Source organism: Quercus suber, unplaced genomic scaffold (genome assembly GCF_002906115.3).
Source record: "Quercus suber isolate HL8 unplaced genomic scaffold, Cork oak 2.0 scaffold_36, whole genome shotgun sequence".
Taxonomy (NCBI): Eukaryota; Viridiplantae; Streptophyta; class Magnoliopsida; order Fagales; family Fagaceae; genus Quercus; species Quercus suber.
In genome coordinates, this window is record NW_027069501.1 from 304854 (window position 1) to 326391 (window position 21538).

The 21538-nt window shown below is 34.2% G+C and overlaps 2 protein-coding genes and 1 long non-coding RNA gene across 4 annotated transcripts; 1 reads left to right on the forward strand and 2 right to left on the reverse strand.

Annotated features, from left to right (window-relative positions):
• Positions 1 to 4817: 4817 nt before the first annotated feature.
• On the reverse strand, positions 4818 to 6647 carry LOC136066485 (uncharacterized). 2 transcript variants are annotated; one of them, XR_010627974.1, is made up of 2 exons: positions 6064 to 6647; positions 4818 to 5138 (listed from the first exon to the last, which is right to left on the reverse strand). It is a non-coding gene; the product is annotated as an uncharacterized LOC136066485 (long non-coding RNA). The 2 variants fall into 2 exon arrangements; XR_010627973.1 differs by having other exon boundaries at positions 6042 to 6647.
• Positions 6648 to 9038: 2391 nt separating this feature from the next.
• Positions 9039 to 9754, forward strand: LOC112025704 (protein PELOTA 1). Its single transcript, XM_024058378.2, has 2 exons — positions 9039 to 9596; positions 9680 to 9754. Exons 1-2 carry the CDS (start codon positions 9039 to 9041, stop codon positions 9752 to 9754), a joined length of 633 nt encoding a protein of 210 aa, XP_023914146.2.
• Positions 9755 to 10244: 490 nt separating this feature from the next.
• LOC112025715 (histidine--tRNA ligase, chloroplastic/mitochondrial) lies at positions 10245 to 20024 on the reverse strand. Its single transcript, XM_024058392.2, has 11 exons — positions 19589 to 20024; positions 19396 to 19491; positions 18721 to 18809; positions 18377 to 18506; positions 17393 to 17485; positions 16234 to 16308; positions 15549 to 15666; positions 14659 to 14801; positions 13626 to 13754; positions 10628 to 10791; positions 10245 to 10536 (listed from the first exon to the last, which is right to left on the reverse strand). The coding sequence occupies exons 1-11, from the start codon at positions 19916 to 19918 to the stop codon at positions 10398 to 10400; spliced, it is 1506 nt and encodes a 501-aa protein (XP_023914160.1). The 5' UTR covers positions 19919 to 20024; the 3' UTR covers positions 10245 to 10397.
• Positions 20025 to 21538: the final 1514 nt, after the last annotated feature.

The following is a 21538-nucleotide window of genomic DNA, read 5'->3' on the forward strand; positions in this document are numbered from 1 at the left end:
ACTTGGCCGAGGTGCATTGGGTCGAGGACTCCCATTGGCCAAGGTGACCTTCTGGAGCACTCTCTCAGACCTTTCGAGGTACTCCCTCTGACTTGGCCCTTTAGCCAAGGAGACCTTCCAGAGTACTATCTCATACCTTCCCAAGTACTCCCTCTAACTTGGTCGAGGTGTACTACACCGAGGACTCCCTTTGACAGTTATACATTCTTTGATTTTATTAGGTATACATTCTAACCCTTTCAGGCATCTTCTATCGAGGACACCCTTGTGACTCATGATGTACTTAGTTTCAGCAAAGCTTCCTTCAAAAAACAAATTTATTGTAGGAAAGTTAACGGTACCATAATTTTACCCACTACAATATATATACATATATATATATATATATATACACAGTTTCTTTTATTTTATGAGTTTCTTTTCTATCTTGTTCCTTCCAATTTTTTTTTATCTGTTTTTTCTTGTTGGGACTTTCTCATTTTCCCATAAATTCAAAATTTTGGAAAAAAAAAAAAAACACGTACAAAACTTAAATAAATAAATAAAAATCATTTACTTCCATGAATCTCATCCGCACTAAAAATTCCCTCGTACTTTAAAATTAGTCAAATGAGGTTCGTCTCATGAATCTCATCTCTATTCAACATTCTTGCGCCACCATCACAACACACTTTGTTAGCACACCAACCAAACCCTCCAATTTAGCCACACACAAAAACCCACAAATTTGAAGCCACCATTGTAGATCTACCAACTCAAAGACTCCATCCTCAAACTCAGGTGAACCGCTGCATATGGTGATTCACAAAAATACAAGCATCTTTACATACCATAAGGTCCATTCTCATGAACAAAACCCTAGAACCTCTACTAGCTTAACCACCGTTCCCAAATCAAACCTTTTGACCTATCATACTTAATCGAAACCCAGTCATGAAAATACCTCGAAAACCCAACCATGAAAACCCAACACCAAATTAAATGCTCATACCCAACTGACACCCCCACATGAATCCCTTGTTATCAAAACCTAGCCATGAAAACCCATACATTGGATTTAACCATAAAAACCTAACACCAAATCTAATATTCACACCCAACCAATCCCTCACTTGGATATTTTGCAATCTAAACCTAGCCATGAAAACACCTTGGTCAAGCTATCATCTTTAGACTTGCCTACCTTGTTACTATCCCGAGCTTAATCCCTTCACAATCTCACTCCTTTTGGTTTATGTGTGGACATCTCACAATCAAGGAAAATTAACAAAAATTTTACTAAAAAAATTCAATTTATTTATTTGTTTGTTTCTTATGTAAAAACCAAATAGATACAAAAAAGATTAGGATATGAGTCATGGTATGAGAGAGAGAGAGAGAGAGAGAGAGAGAGAGTTGTTTTTACATTCAAAACAGATTGAAGTTGTGTTAGGGAATGAACACACAGCTCTAAAGTTAATATGGTGAGAGACTCTTTTATTATTACCATTCGTGCATCGCTTATTTTTTCTTCAACAACATTTAAAAAAAAAAAAGAAAAACCAAACATGAAGATGCAACACTAAATTAAACATTCACACCTAAACCCCTCGATCAAAACCAGTACCATGGTTTGTTGATTTTGTAAGTTTTGTGGTGTGGTGGTGGAGTTGACTTTTTGGAAAGGCAATTTGTGAATGAATTTTATAGTTTTGTGGATGGATTCTTGGCTTCCGTATGAATGCTGAGAAAATGTTGAGAATAAGTAATTTATTTTAATTTTTAGAGGAATGTTTTAAAATTTTAAAGTATTTTAAAGATATTGTGGCCTTTAACAGACAAGTCATTAATGGATATTGAAGAAAGTTATTATTATTATTTTTTTTATTAGAATTGCTATGTAATGTTAGGAGTACAAATCTAAAATTTGAGACTTTAAGACACAAAACAAAAAATGACCCCATACTTCAGGAATCTAGCCAATGATCTAATTGGTCTAATGGCATCTTTTGATGTACTAAGTACTTAGGGGTTGAGGGAGAGGGGAGGGCAATAGATATTTCTAACCATTATAAAATTTAATATATATATATATGTGTATATGTGTGTGTGTGTGTGTGTGTGTGTGTGTGTAATTGCAATTTAGTCTATCATTTTTTTTCTTCTAGTTTTGTTGCAAATATGTGTAAGATTAAGTAATGATAATAATTTCATGCATAGTTTTCCAATAAGATCTTTTACATTCTCATAAAATTTTATTTCTTTATTTATATAACTAAAATCAATTCTTTTATATATTTATATATATATATATAAACTATTTACAGATTGGTAGAACCCAACAAAGGTCAACCTAAGGTTGCAATTTACAAGCTAACCTTCTCTCAAGAAATAAATAAATAAATAAATAAAGGGTTTTAATTAGCTTAATTGGTAAAGTCTCTAATGATTGAATAAGAGATCCGAGGTTCAATTTTTGCCTACATAAAAAACCGACTGGTATTTTGATCTGATAATAAAGAGCTATTACCATAAGGGGAAAAAAAAAAAAAAAATTCAAGTTAACCTAAACTGGCTGCTAGGCATGGTTTCATTAATATGGCTTGGGCTTGGGCTTGGGCTGCTATTATCAATTGAAAGGAGCTTGTTTTTAAGTCCATTCGAATGTGATCCAACTTGCCCAAAGTTGCAGCCTTCGTCAACTTTTTGCTCTTAAACTGATTCACTCTGCGGAAAATTTTGTAAAATAATATTGTTTTAATAATAATTATTTAATTTAACACTATTTTGAAGTTATTTGAAAATATAGCCTTTAAAAAAAATTGTATTTCCAAAACACAACTTTCAATGTTAAAATTATATTTTTAAAACACAATTTCATAGAAAATTGTGTCATCTAATTTCAAATGTTGAATTCATATTTTTTTTAAAAAAAAAATTTGAGAAAAAGCTAGATTCCTAAATAATAAAACAAATTTAAATAATTATTATTAACATGATATAATTTTCCAAATAAACTCCTAATTCGTTATGTGAATTCATCCCCACCTGTTATTTCATGAGAAAGAGTTTGTTTGGGATTTACAGAGGAAGTAGAACTTTAATAATAAAGTTCTCGCGACGGAAAAAAAAAAAAAAAACTCAAATTGAAAAGCTAAACTACAATTATAAAGTGTTTTTGAAACTGTTATATCAATTTAGTAACCAAACTAACAAACATCTTTTTAAGATATGAGAAAGGACGAAAAAAAAAACATTATAAAAGAGTGTTTTATATTAGAAATGTATGACATTTCTATTTCTTTTTTGGCTCTACAGAACTCTTTTCAAAATTTGCAAAACAAGTAGCAAATTTTTATTTTTTTTAATAGTTCAATAATTTGGGATAGTGGAGGATTTGAAACAAGTCGCAAAACTTGTTAAAGAAATTTAAACCACTTAAAGAACTCTTAGGAGCTAATTAATTAATGTAAATTCAAAGTGACTTTTTTTTTTTTTTTTTATGAATCAAGAATTTATTTTACGTGCTAATAATGAAGGGTTCAGATTTAATTGTGCTATAGTATATATAAGTACTCATTAATTGATGAAGATTCTGACGTGGCTTTTTTTTTTTTTTTTTTTTGCTGGATATTTGTTTGTTATTTTTTTTTTTTTTTTTTTTTTGCTGGATATTTGTTTGTTTGTTTGATTCTTTGCGTGAATAAGTACTCATTAATTTAAACCACAATTTTTTAAACAGTTTTTATCACAATTTGCTCACGTGATAAATCGTGAGTGGTGGAGTTGTAAAGTTGTAGACTCATATACACCCATCACTTTTACTCTATAGCATTCACAACTCGTGGCAAAAATTATGGTATTAATATTACTCTTTATATTATGATCATCGTCATTATTTCTGATCAGTTTATTTGGGTGAGTTTTTTGTATCTCTACTCTAATCTCTTTCAAAAGTAAATGATTGTAGTACTATTACTTCTTTTCTTTATTTTTTGCTAGTCAGTACTATTACTTCCTAGTACATAATCATTTTATATTATTACTTCCATATTACTAAATGTCAAAAGTCGAATTCACTATAAATTGAGAAAAATATAATAAATATCGTGAGTGATGGAGTTGTGGACCCACATAGACTCCTTACTTTTACTCTACAATTTACAACTTGTCATTTGAGCAAGTTGTGGCAAAAATTGTGATACTAACATTACTCTTAATATTATGATCATCGTCATTATTTCTGATCAGTTTATTTGGGTGAGTTTTTTATCTCTCTTCTCTAGTCTCTTGCAAGAGTAAATAATTGTAGTACTATCACTTCCTCTCTTTCTTTCTTTTTTGCTAATCAGTACTATCACTTCCTAGTACATAATCACTTTATATTTTTATTTCCATATTACTAAATGACAAAAGTTGAAGTGACTATAAATTGAGAAGAAACTAATAAATATCATTTAGATGTGACTTGTGAGAAATAACAAAAAAAAAATATATTATAAAAGTGTTATAGTTTGTGAGTTTTCGTTAACTCAACTAATAAATTTTTTTTATTGATGAATAATAGATTTAGAGTTTGAACTTTGTCTATGCAAAAAACTAATTAGTGCTTTAGTTTAATAATATAGAACAATCGTTATGAAATGAATGTCATAAGTTAAACTATATATATGTATATATTTAAATCTCTCTCATAAAGTTGAAGGAAGGAAAAAAAATCAGAATTTTTTATTTTCAAATAGGTCGAAAGACATATAATTTTTTTTCTTTTTTGAATTCTTGATTAAAAAAGAGTCACTTTGAAATCCTCTTAAGAATTTATTTTACTCTTAAGAACCAAAATAAAACCCATATAATTTTAATGATTTTAATAATAGGGAACACAAATTATCGCATAGGATTTTTATTATGAGTGAAGAGGTGCAGAAATAATGTATCTCTTTATAATTTGATGGCATGAAATTAATAGTTTAATACTACATAGGCCCAATCCGTCGGCATTTTTGGGTGAGCTAGCTAGGAAAACACATCCAATTTTTTATGTGCCTGATCGTGACGCTTCATATTGTCTTTTTGGAGAAGAAAGCTGATAGTTCCATTAAAGAAAAGTCGGTGTCGACTTGGATTTCAGCAAAAAGTTGAGAAGTCCTTCTTCCACCCTGGAAAATCAATAAAATACTAAAAGCTGAGAGCTCCTCCATCCACACTAGAAAATTAATAAAACACTTTATATCAAGATCAAGATATTTTATATATGGGTCTAGTTAATATGTGCCCTTAAGACCTATATTAAACTTTTTATTTTTAAAAATAATTTCTTAAAAATTGAAAAAGCTATTATTATTTTTTCAATTCTCGAGAAATTTTTTTTCAAAAATAGAAATTAATGTGTGCTCTAAAGACACACATTAGTAAAATCTTTCGCGCGTGTGTGTATATATATATATCCATCCACACTAGAAAACCAGTTAAACACTTCATATTAAGATCAAGACACTTCATATATAGCATTGTTGGGAATAATTTAGTGCGTCTCTACAGAAAGATTGCCTAAGAAGAGCTCATTAGTAGATCATGAGGACACTCTCATTTTAGCTATACAAAGAGTCTATTAACACACACAAAATTTGTCATTCAACGTCATATTGTTAATAGTAAGAATATTAACGGCCAATCTATACAAAAACTAATAAAAAGTTTGTCAACTCAACAACAGCAAAAAATATTATCAATATATATATATATATTTGCTTATATAGCATTACTCCTAGCTATATTCTTGGCATCAATTCGACAAAAATAATTTTCTTGTCTTTTCGCGTATGACAACAAAACAAGAACAATTAGAATTTCAATAATAACAAAAAAGATATCATAGAAAGAAGAATTTTCTTTAGGTTATCAACATAAGCATAAACAACCAATTAAAAAAAGGAAAAAAAGACTACCCCACCCCAAAAAAAAAAGCCAAAAGAAAAATCACAGGAAACACAGAGTTGAAATCAGTTGAAACTTTCGACCAAAAAAGAAATCAGTTGAAACTTTCAAGCTTTATTTCTTACCTTGATTAGAAAACAAACCTACCTCTAAGCTGATCTAGGGTAATGATCACTGATCACAGAGCTTGAGACATAGGAAAAACACCGTTAAAAATGGAAAGATGATCCATTTGTCTGCACTTACAACTGCACCTAGCTCTTACGTCCATCTAGGGTAGCGCTCTTTGCTCTCAGGAACCGTTTGGATTAAGGGGGAATGAAGAGAAGTAGAAGAAAGCATAGTAGAATTTGCTGAAAATATATTAATTTTAAGCCAAACTTACTTTACTCTCTCTCGATCCAAACGGACCATCAAGATCCGAGAAAACACTACAGTAAATTAGACTATACAGAGAGAGGTGCAGGTGCAAATGCAAAGAAATGAAATCACCTTGTTTTCCTTCCTTCCAAACATGCACATAAAGCTCACCAATCCCAAAAAAAAAAAATCTTTTTTCTTTTTCTCCGCATATAGGAGAGAGTGTGACTCATGGTCCTTGTTGCGCACTCTGAATTCGATTCTGGGTAAGTACATATATATAGATATGAAAAGCGAAAAAAGACAAGACACATTTTAAAAGAGAGAGAGAGAGAGAGAGAGAGTCACAGTACACGGCAATTCATTACTTGTACCAGTGCTATATATAATTTGGATACTAAAATTTAAAAAACTGAGCTATAGTGCTGCTTTGATTAACATCTGAAATAGTAGTCTCTGGCGGCCACGTGACGCAAAAGGCCAAGCACGTGGGGAGATCAGGTTTAAGCCAATGAAATGGTGACACCTAAGGATTTCCCTACATAATAGGGACCCCCACAACTCGGACTGACGAATGCGTTTGGGTCACGTGGGCGGTGGGCTTATTGCAACCACTAGGGGAGGACCACTCCAAAGAACTTTTTATTTTTATGTAAATGACAAGAAATGTTTTGCAGAACAAATTGTTACAATATTATTATAACAGATGAGGTGTCATTACCTCATAGATCAAAATAAAATCATAAGATATTAGATTAAAACTCATTACAACTAGATTAGCAAAAAAACTCACTACAACTAAGAATATTGTGACATTTTGTTGTCTATAGAAATAAAAAATCATTAAAATATGAGAATTAAGAAACTACAAAGTATGTGGGTTCTAGTTAATTCAATTAGTATAATTTATTGTTGTCGAATAAAAGACTTAGGGTTAGATCTCGCCTTCATCAAAAAAATGGTGTCTTGGTTTAATAATAAAGAGTAACTATCAAGAGCGAATACTATAAGTTAAAAAAAAAAATTAGTAAAGTCTCTTATCGTTGTAAGAGATATTTGAGAATTAAATCCCGTATATACCAAAAACTAGTTAGTGTCTTGTTTCGATGATAAAAAGCAATTATAATGAAGCGGATACCACATGTTTAAAATTCTATCATATCTATAAAAAAGAAAATATAAGATATAAGGTAAAAGACCCCAAATATATGCTAACAAATGGTTTGCAATATATAAAGAACCGAAGGATCAAAATATAACACAAAACATTCCTTAGAACCTTAGAGAATAGTAAGTCTAGATACACAATAAATTTCACAATTTTTTTTTTAATGAATAAAATTTCGGTTTTAATTTGTGCATCAAATTTTATAATCTAATAAAAAATTTGGTTGAATTTGTGTGTATAAATTTTTGGTTGAATCTGTATACTTGGTTTTTGTGTTGAATCTCTCTCTCTCTCTGAATTTTAGAGATTGGATTATGCGTAAAAATTTTGTATTCAAATAGAATTTTTTGTTAATAGAGTTAATCTTTTTTTGAATTTAGGTTTGAGTTTTCTTTCGCCTGAAATTGAAGCTCCTTCCATATATTTTAATCTCAAAAAGAAATCCAAGAAATTAAATAGACTCAACAAAAATTTAGATTCCTATAAAAAAAAATCAAATATTTTAAAAAATATGTTCAACAAATATTCGGATGTTATAGAGGAGAAAATCTTTAAAAATGTGGTCAAGGCCGCAAGAGTCTTAGAACTTTCTTTTTTTGGATATTTTTCCCTTATTTTTTTTTTTCTTCCTTCAATTTAGAGAAGAAAAAAAATCACTTAAAAAAAAATCCAGACTTTTATTATTATTTTAGTTTTTTTTATTTTAAATTCAAGATTTTCAAAATAACAAAACTGCATCGTTTTAAGGGCACTTAACGGCAACTCACTACTTAAAAGAGTGGACTACATTGAACACGAGTAAAACTTATGGGATTGAAATGAATAAAAAAAAAAAAAAAAAAATCTATTGATCTAAATTGAAGTTTGAGCAAAGTTAAAAGAGGTACTACCATTTTTTTTTTTTTAAGTGCAAAGAATAATCAAATGAGGAATTTAAGAATTAATCCCTCCAGCTCTCCTTTTCCTTCTATGCCATGCCATCCGGACAATATAACATGATTCTAGCTCAAATTCGCATCAGATTCAGAATTGGAGTTGTAATTGAATTCATAAGTGCAATTTCAATTCCTTAAAACAAACTAACTGAACTTAAGACCTACATCCAAACCAGTCTAGGAGAAAACACAGTCCGATCCATACAAGGAAAGTCCAATTATAAATAATCAGAGATTTCACAACATCATTCCAAGAAAAAAAAAAAACAATGGAGCTCGTGGGAAAGAAAAACATCGTTCTTGACAAACCAGGAACAGTCAAGATCATCCCTGAAGAACCAAACGACCTATGGTTACTATACAATCTCGTCCTGCCCGGTGACTCTATCACCACCACCACCTCTTCCCGCAAAATCCACCACGACTCAGGCAAGATCACCACCGCTCGTGACAAACTCAGCCTCGAAATCACAATGACAGCCGTTGATTACGACAAGGTTTCATCCACCGTGCGAGTCCTGGGCAAAAACATCACAGCCAACGAACACGTCCCAACTGGGTCGTTTCATACGTTAACTCTCGAGAAGAACAAGTAGTTTGTTCTCACCAAGAAGGTTTGGGACTCGGTTGCAGTCGACACGTTACGTGAAGGTTGTAACATGGCTTCGAGTGCTGACCTGGCAGTGGTTCTCATGCAACAACAAGGTTCGGCTCACGTGTTCTTGGTTGGGAAAAGGGCCACCACGCTTTGTACTAAGATTAATGGTTCTACTTCTTCTTCTAATTCTGACAAGTTTTTTGAGAATGTTTTTCGTGCTTTTGTGAAGCATGTGGATTTTAGTACTATACGGTGTGTCGTAATAGGAAGTCCTGGTGTAAAAGATGAGTTTCGAGGTTATTTACTCTCAGAAGCACAGAGGCTGAAGCTGAAGTCTATTGAAGACAAGAAGTCACGCATTGTTGTTGCCACTACAAGTCCGAGTAATACACATAATTTGAGCGAGGTTTTGAACGACAATGCAGTGATAAATTTGATCAGAGAAACGAATGTTGTGCCGGAGATTAGGGTGTTTAAGGAGTTCTTAGACGTGGTAACGAGTAACTCTGATCATGCATGTTACGGTCCCAAGAGTGTGGAAACTGCACATGAGATGCTGGCGATTGAGACCCTTTTGATCACCGATGATCTTTCAGGAGCGCTAAGATTGAGACGAGGCGTAAGTATGTTGGGTTGGTTAAGTCAGTGAAGAAAGCTGGAGGTAAGGTTTTTGTGTTTTCGTCAATGCATGTGTCTGGTGAGGAACTCACGAAGTTGACAGGCATTGCGGCAATGTTGAGGTTTCCATTGCCAGATCTTGATGAGATGGTTAAGTAATGTTAAGCTTTCAGTTTGTAATGGACTTTAAAAATTTTCTCTGAGTTTCATGCCAATTTCATGTTTCATTTAATAAGGAATTTACAAAGATTATATGTGAATAGGGCATTAACAGATGAGTGCATTGACTAGTATAAAGTGAACAACATATAAGGAAGAAAGAACTTCATATTAACTTAAGTCAGAGTGCATTGGAACCCAACTTTCATTGATATCAGCCTCTCGTGCTAATCCAACTTTCAATCAGTCAACATAGAAATTAACCAGCATGCAGGCTAATGCAAACTTTTGGAGCCATTAGTTTCTAAATTCTCACTATAAGGATTTGTTTTGTCAAGATGGTTATTCTCTGTTCCCGTACCTGCCATAGCTGTTTTTGCAGCAATCAGATCCCTGCAACTTTTCTATAAGTTCTCTAATGCTGTTTAGCCAGTGTATACAAAGGTATGCTATTGTGTATACCATATTACCATCATTAAATCATGCAAAAAAAAAAAAAAGAATTGAATTAATTTCATTGATGTGTACACCGAAAATACAAATGGAAGTACCTAATTTCAGATAAAATTTGAATTGACAAAGGTTGAATCTAACTATCAAGGATAAATCAAAGAGCACAAAATGCCAAAACAATCAAATCTTATCACACTAGTTCATCAAGTTTGACTTCATACTGTTCACCAGAAGAAAGGATTTTAACAACCACCATACCCCTTTGCCACTCTGAATTCCCAACTAATATCAGCCTGTGCGCATTTATCCGTGCAGCTCGTTTGAACACCCTGAAGTAGGATAAATACAATAACAACTTATCACAAAAAGATCAGCAATTGATTTCGAAACATGTAACATGCAAAATAAAGGAATTAGTACCATTTAAGTGGTTTACTTTCCAAAACCAAATCAACAGTCTGGCTTTTTTCTCTAAGTATACTAGCGACTCTAGCAGCTGCTCCTTGAAGATCAACATCTAGAGCACATACAATATTCTCAATTTGAAGGCTGAGCTCTGGTAGAAGTCCTCTATCCTTGAGCAACTGCAATAGTAGATTGAAGTCAGGAATTCCAAGTGTGTTGTGTAAGTTGGATGTGGAGAAGGCATATTATCATGTGAGTACGGATTTTTTTTTGTAAATGTTTCAGCGCTGTGGGTTTTCAGATAAATGGAGAAAATGGATAATGTACTGCATTTCAACTGCAAAATTTTCTATTTTGCTCAATGGTTGTATCTGATTTCCTTGGAAGTTCTAGGGGGATTCGACAAGGGGACCCATTATCTCCGTTCCTTTTTGATATTGTTATGGAGGTGTTGAGTCTTATGTTGGATGTGGCTGTCTCTGCTGTGCAATTCTCAGGTTTTTCTGTGGGCAGTACGGCTGGTACATCATTGATGGTGTCTCATCATTTATTTGCAAATGACACTTATATTTTGTGATGCTAAACCTACTCGGATTGCTAATTTGAGGGCGATTCTTATTAGATTTGAGGAGGCATCAGGGTTAAGTATTAATTTGGGAAAATTTGAGTTGGTACCTGTTGGTGTGGTGCACAATTTGGAGGCTCTGGTGGGACTGTTGGGGTGTGGGCAGTCTTCACTTCCCTTGAAATATTTGGGTCTTCCATTAGGTGCTAAGTTTAAGGGGTAATCTATTTGGAATCCTATCTTAGAGAAGATGGAGTGGAGATTAGCATATTGGATGAGATTGTATTTATTTAAAAGGGGTAAGATAACTCTTATTAAAAGCACACTCTCGTCTTTACTTACATAATTCCTTTCCCTTCTTCCTTTATTGAGAAAGGTGGCAAAGCGTATGGAAAAATTACAAAGAGATTTTCTGTAGAGAGGAATTGGTGGCAAATCTAAAATACATTTGTTTAAATGGGCCAAGGTTTGTAAGCCTTTGTAGGTTGGGGGGGCTAGGTAAGATGTTTGGGGAGCTTTAATTCTGCCTTGCTAGGAAAATGGTTGTGGAGGTATGGCGTGGAGACCGATGCTTTATGGAGGAGGGTTATAGAGCCAAAACATGGGAACATTTGGGGTGGTTGGTGTATGAAAAAGGTGACGAGTCCTTATGGGGTCAGCCTGTGAAAATTCATTAGAAGTGGTTGGTTGAACTTTTCTAAACTCCTTGTGTATGATGTGGGGGATGGTACTAGAGTGAAGTTTTGAAAGCATGTGTGGTGTGGGGATTGTACTTTCCAAGAGGCTTTTTCGGAGCTTTATTGTCTTAGTAGGTCTAAGGATTCCTCGATGGCTAAAGTTATGAGTTGGTATGCTGGGAGGTTTCACTGGAATGTGCAATTTCATTGTCCACCGCAAGATTAGGAATAAGAAGCTTTTGATCAGTTTATGGGGTTGGTCTATTTTTTGACTGTGTGGGGGTTTGGTCCTAATAAGGTTTGTTGGAAGCCAGCAAGGAGCAAAAGTTTTGAGGTTAGAGGATTTTATCGTTCCTTCTACGCTCTTACTCTTGTATTCTTCCCTTGGAGAATGATATGGCAATCAAAGGTTCCTCCAAGGGTAGCTTTCTTTGCTTGGTTTGCTTCTTTAGGTAAGATCTTAACAACAGACAACCTTCGTAAAAGACGCGTGCTTGTGCTTGATTGGTGCTATATGTGTAAGAGATGTGGGGAGTCAGTGGATCATCTTCTGCTTCATTGCCCCATAGCTTGGGAGTTGTGGACTTTGGTTTTCTACTTGTTTGGTATTCACTGGGTTATGCCTCATACAATTATTGAGTTGTTTGAGTCTTGGCAGGGAAAGTTTGGGCGCCATTGTAACATAGATGTTTGGAGAATAGTGCCTCATTGTTTGATCTAGTGCATTTGGCGTGAAAGGAATGCTAAAAGCTTTGAGGGTTATGAACATTCTTTGCTAGAGATAAGTCTTTTTTCTTGCGCACACTCTATGATTGGAATGTGGTCTTTTTTCATTTTTCTTGTTCTTCCATTCTTCTTTTTCTTGATCGTTGTATTTTCAGTTCTTGATTTGTGCCCCCATAGTACATCCCCAATGTACTCAGTTTGGCACTTTTTTTATTATTAATAATATTTTTATGTTACTTATCAAAAAAAAAAAAAAAAAGTTAACCAAAAGAGAGAGGAGAAACTAGTATACACAAAACAATAATAATTTCAGGATGAAAATAGAAGTAAACAAAAACATCAAAATAAGGTTCAAAATCATAAGGCAGAATACATAAATGTAGATATTCCAGTCCCTAGAAGACAACCTACTACATTCAAGATATTAGAGACAATAGAGTGCATTACTTTTTGTAGTTTATGCTACTGCTGTCCACTACAAATTTTAGACGACTACAAGCTCTTTATTTTATTTTTTATAAATTAAGAGTAGGAGATTGAGTAAATGAAACTCAAACATAAGGCACATGCTCACTCCTAAAGAAACACTACAAGCTCAATTTGCTTTAGTGGGTAGACTTCATCTTCAGTGACCATTGAACACTCTTAACCAAGGTCAACAGAATAGAAAGCCAGGAAAAATGATTCACTTCATAACTAGATATATTAAATCAAGCCATGTCCGTTGGACAAAAATATGTAAGATGTGGGATACATATTGCAGTCTATTGTCTACATTCTCCTGTTACTGCATAAATTATTTGACAATATAAAAACTGTGTAATGGGGTTGGCAAAGGTAGGATCCACTGTTTTGGTTGACTTGGGGAGAGACTTTTTTTGTGTGTGTGTGTTGCATGAGTGCCCGCGAGGGGTGGGGGAGACTTTTGTTAAGTGCTATAAATTCTGTTTGCATGAGAATTACCTCATGTAATTCAGAAGTGGCCAAAATTCACCTCATTAAGCACTACTCAGTATAGCAGAAAATAATGAAAGGATGTACTTACTTCGACTATAACAGCATCACCAAAACCAAAGCCACATGCAGGAAGGTCATCGCCCCCAAAAGTTGAGAGTAACCGGTCATATCGCCCACCACCACAAATGGCTCGCAACTTTCCTTCCCTATCAAAACCCTGCAAAGAAAAAGTTAGAGCTCCATTTAGAAGAGGGAAAAAACAATAATGTATTTAGTTTGGTCAAGTTATACAATGTTTATACAATGTGCTTGTCTCCAATTCAATGAAAGGAAGCATACACATCAGTTAAAGAATGGCTTCACCAAAACAATCCTGAAATGAAGACTAATCTCCAAGATCAAGTACTACAAAGAATTTGGGACCATTCCATGTGGGTAAAAGTATTTCATCCATAAAAATATAGCAGTTTGTATCTATAAATTAAATGGTCTTTCAGTGCATCTCTATCTTAGAGAGTTTCATCAGTTTGCCACATCTGGAATTTAAATATTTCACCAGGACTCATGATACACACCACTGGCTTCATGCAAAAGCTAGCAACAATTAAATGATTAATATTCTCACAAGTCATAATTATGTCGCAACGTTACCAGCACAAGTAAATATACTCCTGAAAGAACTTTAAAATATTCTAGTGCAGTGTTTGGGTGAAAAATAATAATGCTAAAAAATAAAAATTAACAGATTCACTCATACTCATATTTTTTTTATTATATTTCTATACATGTTTCAGCACCCAAAAAACTCAGAAAAATATTATGCTCAGTGTGATGACGCCTGCAACTTTTAGCCCTCACAGCCTGGACAATTGCCCCTAAAGCAGTCTTGTTTACAAAAACTCATTGCAATTCCCAGGCCATTACTCATTAAATTTGAAGGCAATACTTTCTTTATTTTGTCTGAGATTATCAAGCAATGCAAGCCACAGATAAGAATGCTGTTCCCAAGAAATGAAGCACATTATAAGTGGATTGAAGTATTTTGATTTTAACTCCAGTCTACTCTACAGTGACACTCTCATCAAAACATAAAGAAGGAAAAACCACACACAAAATCTCACCTCAAACACAATACCAGTGTAGTATGCAAGCCCACGGACAATTGATGCATCAAATTCAATCCATTCAGCATAACCAAACTTTTCAGCAAGGGAGAACAGCTGCTTCAGATCGGCAACAGCTTCCCCAGCACCTCCAAGTATCTCTACATACACATAAATATGCAACAACTATTTAGAATTACTCTGTTTCATTTCTGTTCAGAGAAACTGATGCATTTACAGAAACCAATGAAAGACTAACTCAATTGCTAAGTTCATCCTAAAGGTTTGAACAGATATAAAAGATATTTACATTAAATTATTTATCATTTTTAACCCATTGCCAAGTTATGACCAGGGCTGTTCAAAGACCCAAAAGCCCCCTCCACCTCAAAATCGTCTCCCCAAATCACCAATGCTCTCCCTCTATCATCTTTGTCCCAGCCCCACTCTGTTATCTTAACAGCCAAAACTGTCCAAATCTTTCCTTGATCATTGCCTTTGTCGCTATTCTTCAACGCTTGCTCATCATCATCACCCCCAGCCAAATCCCTCACCCAAAAATAGGGAACAGTGCCTTCAATTAACTGTTGATTGACCCATTAACACCCCTAGAACTTATGGCAGATTAGCAGAATGCTTGCACACAACATGAAATCTTTCTATCTTTGAGGACACAGGGAAGGCAGAGAAGACCTGATAACTACAGAATATATGTCAAAAAAAAGGCCAAACAGAATTTATGCAGGCAACCCAAAATAATTGGGACAAAAGAATTATCGAGTTGAGTTTCTAGAATGTACATTTTGAATTAAAGGGTAAAAAAAGAAGGATTATGACAACTAATTTAACCTTATTTGGCCAAAAATAGTACAAAATAACTTCTCAGTGACAATGTCAAAAAAATCAACCTTCCAACTTCGTCAATGACTTTATGGAAAGAACTTGCAACAGCTCTTCAACAGCTTCTTCTGATACTCCAGCGGACTTCAAATCTTTCTTTATCTCATCCACTGGAATTTTCCCTATCTGTTTCCACAAAAAGATGCACCCCAAAAATAAAAAAAAAATAAAAAAATAAAAAAATAAAAACTCTTGAGTTTCATAGAAGAAAAGCATCTAAAATTCAGGTGACATGTGTATGGCCGTGTACAAGCAACAGGGTATAAGAGCAACTGGTAGTGATATTGGATCTCTAAATTCTAGTAAAGGACAAGGTCAACGACCCCATATCTTTAAACAGCTGAGAAGCAAATATTCAAGAACATGATATACGATAATGTGACTCAAAATACCATTCATATAGATTGGCAAAGAGATTGATAGCTTATGTGTCTGAATGACAGGACGGATTTAACAAATTTTTACAGAATAAATTAGAATATCTTAAAACAAAGAAACTTTTAATAAACTTACAAAGAATGGAAACTATAAAGGACTAGATTTTTTTTTTTTTTTTTGGGTGCTGAATATCAGTGACGAGAATGAGTTATGGCATTATGAGCAGGATATTAAAAGACCAAGAATATTAACACTATCTGGTTTTCCAAAAGAGCAATCACATCTCAAAAAAACTTGCAACCTTGCACAGCTCACCTTGTCTATGATTATGCAAACCTTGCTGAATAAACTTTCAGGAACAGAGTAGCACCTCAATACTTCTTGCAGAACCTGTGATAAAGCAGAAAAGACTCAAAATAAAATCATGCTTCAGTCCCCCTCCCCCACCCCCAAAAAACTACACAAACCAGACAATTTTGTTCACAAAAGGGTGTAGAAAAATTGCAAAAGCACTATTCAATTAAGGGATCAAGGAAAATAGTAGTGTTTAGATTTATATACCAAAACTGAGTATGAGCAAATTGGATTTGCCAATAATGGTGGACGAAATTGCATGTAAATTTTTAGTTTAAAGGCTCAAGTCAACAATGTAACTCTTATTGCCACTTCATCCAAAAGTTGAAGACAATCACATTATTGCATAATGAAAAAGTATTGATTCAAACTCTGTTTGATTGGTCCCATGCATCCTGTCTTACAAATAGTAACACTCTTATAAATTTCACAGAATCACTTCTATTTTGAGCATAATTTTATTGTAATTCTTTTGGGTTATGGAGTGCTCATCATTGTAATCATGAAGTAATTTATGTTATTAATAAAGTTCATTACTAATAAAACAACAGCATTGTGTGCATACAAGAATCCACAGAAATAAACACAAAGAATTGTTTATGCGATTAGAAACATTAAGAATGCATGTAATACTAGAATAATGTAATTCCTATGAACCTTACTTAGTCTATGGGTCCAGGCTTTGCCAAACAAAGGGTACTTTCAAATTAATTAGAAGTACCTTTGGAGATCACAAATATAGCAAACCTTCATCAGCTCTGTCATTATGTCTTTCCTCAATAAAATATTTATAAGAGTTCACAAGCTAATACTTTGTTATATAAGTAAGTGAGTTGTTAATACACTTATAACTGCATTTCTCTTCACGAAAAATATATTTTCATCGAACTTAAATTAGTTCCTTACAACTGAAGTTGAGAACTCATTCCAGAAAAGGCAAGCACTTCATAGGAGCGATTCGTATTAACACAAATTGGATACTTAACATGTCTTCACAAGCATTCAATGATACAAAGGCTTTGCACACAGAATTCTTAAATAATGATAAATACCATACAAACAATGTCATTACGAAAGATCCATCATACTCTATTTTCATACAAGGGAGAATTGTTCACACCTTTCGGCTAGAAACCTTGAATCCAACATCTGATGCTGTAATTCCAACTCGCTTGAAAAAAGTGACGATAGACGAAATAAGTTCTGCTTCAGCCTAGATTAAAAAATAACAAGTGCACATTTTAATCTTGACAAGAAATTAATCTAAAGCTGAATTTGGATTTGGAGATTTGGATGACAATATCTTGTATTAACTACTTTATTTGGCTTAAAATAGCACGAAAGAGGTTTAAAATTATACAGGGAATGCAATGAATAAAAAATAGAGGACATCTTTCTCCAACATTGTCGCTTAGATAGTGAATTTGGAATAACAGCCTCCACATACAAGTGTCAAACTCCCAAAAAAAAAAAATCCAATACATTCAAGACATTGACTAACATTTAAAAATAATTAAAAAAACTGATTCAAAGAAATTAATCTTTTAGTATTGAATTCCAAAATTCCTCCCCTCAATCCATCCATGACCTACTAGTGTTCCAATCCATCCATGACGTTCACTAACATAAAAACTTGGTATTTTCTATAACTGATTCAAAGAAACTAATCTCTAGTAAATTCCTTCCCCCCAAAATACTTGCATCCAAATGCAATCTATAATACATCATAACCATATTGAAAACTCAAAAAGTTAGAACGAATATTAGGATCATCATCCATCACATTGATAGGGAGTGACCATAAGAAGCATATTCAGATTTTAAATTTAATTTGTCTTTCTGAAATTGGATAAATGAGGCAGAATCACTCTGTGTGTGTGTGTGTGTGTGTGTGTGTGTGTGTGTGAGAGAGAGAGAGAGAGAGAGAGTATTTGAGGCAAAATTTAAGATTTTAATTTTAAAGAAGTTACAACTAATGTAGGACTTAAAATGGTAAAAAACTTCCACAACAAGCGCAAAAAGGCCATTATTAGTTCAGTCAGAACAGGAACAAAAACCAAAACAGCACAGAAGTACTAAATTATTTCAAGTTGGCAGCTCATACCGTAACCTCAGGTACACCAATGATATCCATGTTCCACTGATAGTGTTCACGGCGCCGACCTCTTGTCATTCTCTCATAACGCCAACACTGTCCTACAGCAAACCATTTCAATGGGAGGGATACAGATTTTCTGGACAAGAAAAAACATGGAGATCAAATTCTGGCATCTGTACCTGGATACAAAAATCATAAGTAAATAAATACAGAAGACTTATGAGTTTACATACAGACATCAAACTTGAAAACCAACAGAGCAAATACTGAGAAAAATATAACAAAATAAAGACGAAGAAGACTATGCATTGTTTTCATTGCAAAAGCAGCTGCAGATTCAGGATTAGTACCCTTTCTGTATCACAAGCCTCGCCAACGAAGGAGTGAGCTCAGGCCTCAACGCAACTCGACGATTCCCCCGATCTTCAAAACAGTATAGCTGCACGATGAAAGAGAATAAAGCAAATATAAAAGTAAATTTGCATGAGAGTTTAGTTTCTCTTCTAAATGAGAAATATTGATTATCTAAAATGGGTTTAAAAAAGATAGACCAATATCTTTCAGGAATCAACCATAGCATTAGTTCATATTAAGCAAATGACCACAGTCGTGCAATCATCACCAAATGTTATAGACACAAATTGTGCCATGGTGCTTATCTTTAGAAAATTTTCTGGCATCAGATTACTCTCCCGGGCTTTAATTCAAAAACAACCTACTCCACTAAATTCAGAAACTATAAATCATTTACCATAACATTTCTCTTTTTTTTTTATTATAAAACCTTTAAAAACTCCCGTGTCGATTATCACAGACAATCACAATGTATGTATATAACTATATATTACTACAACTTAATAAATCACTTCAACCCAAAATTCAATTAATTTTACTCGCAAAGCTAAATGCCACAATTCAAGTAAAGCTAAGTGTTTGAACAGCCACTAAAATTTTGAGCTCAATGTGTACTGTGTATATAAAGCAAATCAAATGGTACAAAAATGTAGCTCAGTTTATACGTATACCTGGTCCCTAATCTCCTCGCCAGCTTTTCTAATGTACAATGCCTCCGACTCCAACACCGGAAAATCAACCTCCTCGAATCCAAACAGCCGCGAAACCTAAATTACACAACCAATCAAATACAAACAACACACACATATACATATACATATACATATACATATATATATATACATAGATATTATATATTTATACCTCTCGGAAATTGTGAAAGAGCCAAGTGCGGAGGCGCATTTCCTCAGGGGGAAAGTCTCGGGTGCCCTTGGGAGGATTGACGTCGATTTTCTGCAACTCCTCGGTGATTGGAGGTGGAGCGAGCGCACCGGACCTACCTCCGCCACTGCCATTATCGCCGGTGGACTGTGCTGCGGCGGCGGAGGACGATAGAGAAGCGAGGCTTCTAGGGTTTATAATAGGGATTGGGAATTTGCGAGCGCTATTGAGAGCGAGTGGCGGAGATGAGAAGCGAGGGAGATAGAAGAATAAAGGCTTCAGGTGAAGAAGCGATGAAGGGATTGCAGGCATGGTGGTGCGAGACTGTGGGGGAGAGAGTGAGGACGTGTCACGCTTTGCTCGACCTCTTCGGTTCTTTGCCACGCGGGTTGTTGTGTTGATTGGGCCTGGAGTTTGGGCACTTTGTTGGACTTGTTGGTCGAACAACGAAAATTGGACTTTTAGAGATTGAGTCCAAAATAGTAGTTTTTCTTTTTTAGGTTGCCAAAATGCTTAAACAGTCCACAAGGTTTCAAATTTTTTGTTAATAGCTTTATGAGGCTTCTATTTTCACGAAATTGAGGATCAATTTCGTTTAGCTCTTATGGATGAAAAAATTATGTGGATGGTTCTTTGCAGGGGAAGGAGTGATGAAGGGCTTGCAAGATGGTGGTTTGAGACTATGAGAGTGAGGGTGGCACGCACGCAAGCTTTGCCCACCTCTACAATTTTTTGCCACGCAGGTTCATTATGTTCTTTGAACCTGGCCCTTGAGTTTGGGCTTCGTGTTGATTGAACATTCATACTATGGAATTCGGCTTAGAGATCGAGTCCAAAAGACTAGAGTTTTTTTTTTTTTTGCCAAAATGCTAAAACACCGCACAAGATTTCAATTATTTTTATAACTCCATGTGGTTTTTATTTCCTCCAAATTAATCCCCAGAATTAACCTACATTAGCTCTTATGGATGGAAAAATCACGTGATCACATTAAGAATTAAACAATTGATTTGCACCATTAGACACCCGAGGGTTAAGTGATTTTTCCGTCTTAGCGTGAGTTTGGATACTAATAAAAAACAAAAATTATTTCACTATTCAGCTTATTTTTTTGTACTATTCATGGGCTTCACCGCATTTTTTGGTATTATTCATGGGCCATATTGTACTATTTCAACTAATTTTTACTTTTATCTACAGTACTTTTAACAATAAGTTTTCAGTTTCAGCAAAATAAGCGGTATCCAAACAAACCCTTAGTTCTAATTGTCAATTCAGCTGAAATAGACTCAAACAATTGAACCCCATACAGACATTTTTGCATCTAGGTTTTTCTTGGTCCCCCTATAGCTCCCGTCAAGGGACAAGGACGGACTACCTTGGGGCTGAGGGGGGCCATGCCCCCCCCCCCTCCCCCCCAAGCCTTTGAAAAAAATTTCCTAGTATATATATTAGCATAAAAAATTTACTTTTGGCTCTAAAATTAATATACTTGGCCCCCCTCTCCTAAAAAATTTACAAGCTGACCCATGAAACCAAAAATGAAAAAAATTATCAAATCATCCCTTGTCTAGCTGTCCTAAGAATATCAAGAAAAATATTTAGCTAAACATTTGAACAATTTACAAACTGGACAAAAAGGAAAATCTTCAAAACAATTCACATATTCATATAATAATAATAAAAAATCTTTGGACACAGTCTAAGTAAAAAAAAAATATATATATATATATATATAACAAATCAATTTAAATCCTAGCAAAACAAATCACAAAAACCCAATAATTTTTACCTAATTTCTACATCTCATTTGAGAGTTCTTTGTCCCTCTCAAATGACTCAATCATTTAGTCACAGAGACAATTCTTATGCTGCTAATCACTTCATCCACACACCAATTAGTGTCCCTATAGTCACAGAGACAACTTTGGA

Bases quoted from the DNA above. Each gene is read 5' to 3' on its own strand.
- LOC112025704 (XM_024058378.2), top strand. From the start codon at position 9,039: ATGGCTTCGAGTGCTGACCTGGCAGTGGTTCTCATGCAACAACAAGGT. The intron at 9,597-9,679 runs GTAAGTATGTTG...GTGTCTGGTGAG, and splicing joins CGCTAAGATTGAGACGAGGC to GAACTCACGAAGTTGACAGG.
- LOC112025715 (XM_024058392.2), bottom strand. From the start codon at position 19,918: ATGCCTGCAATCCCTTCATCGCTTCTTCACCTGAAGCCTTTATTCTTC. The intron at 17,486-18,376 runs GTATGAGCTGCC...TTTTTAATCTAG, and splicing joins TTGGTGTACCTGAGGTTACG to GCTGAAGCAGAACTTATTTC. The intron at 13,755-14,658 runs GTGAGATTTTGT...TTTTCTTTGCAG, and splicing joins ACACTGGTATTGTGTTTGAG to GGTTTTGATAGGGAAGGAAA.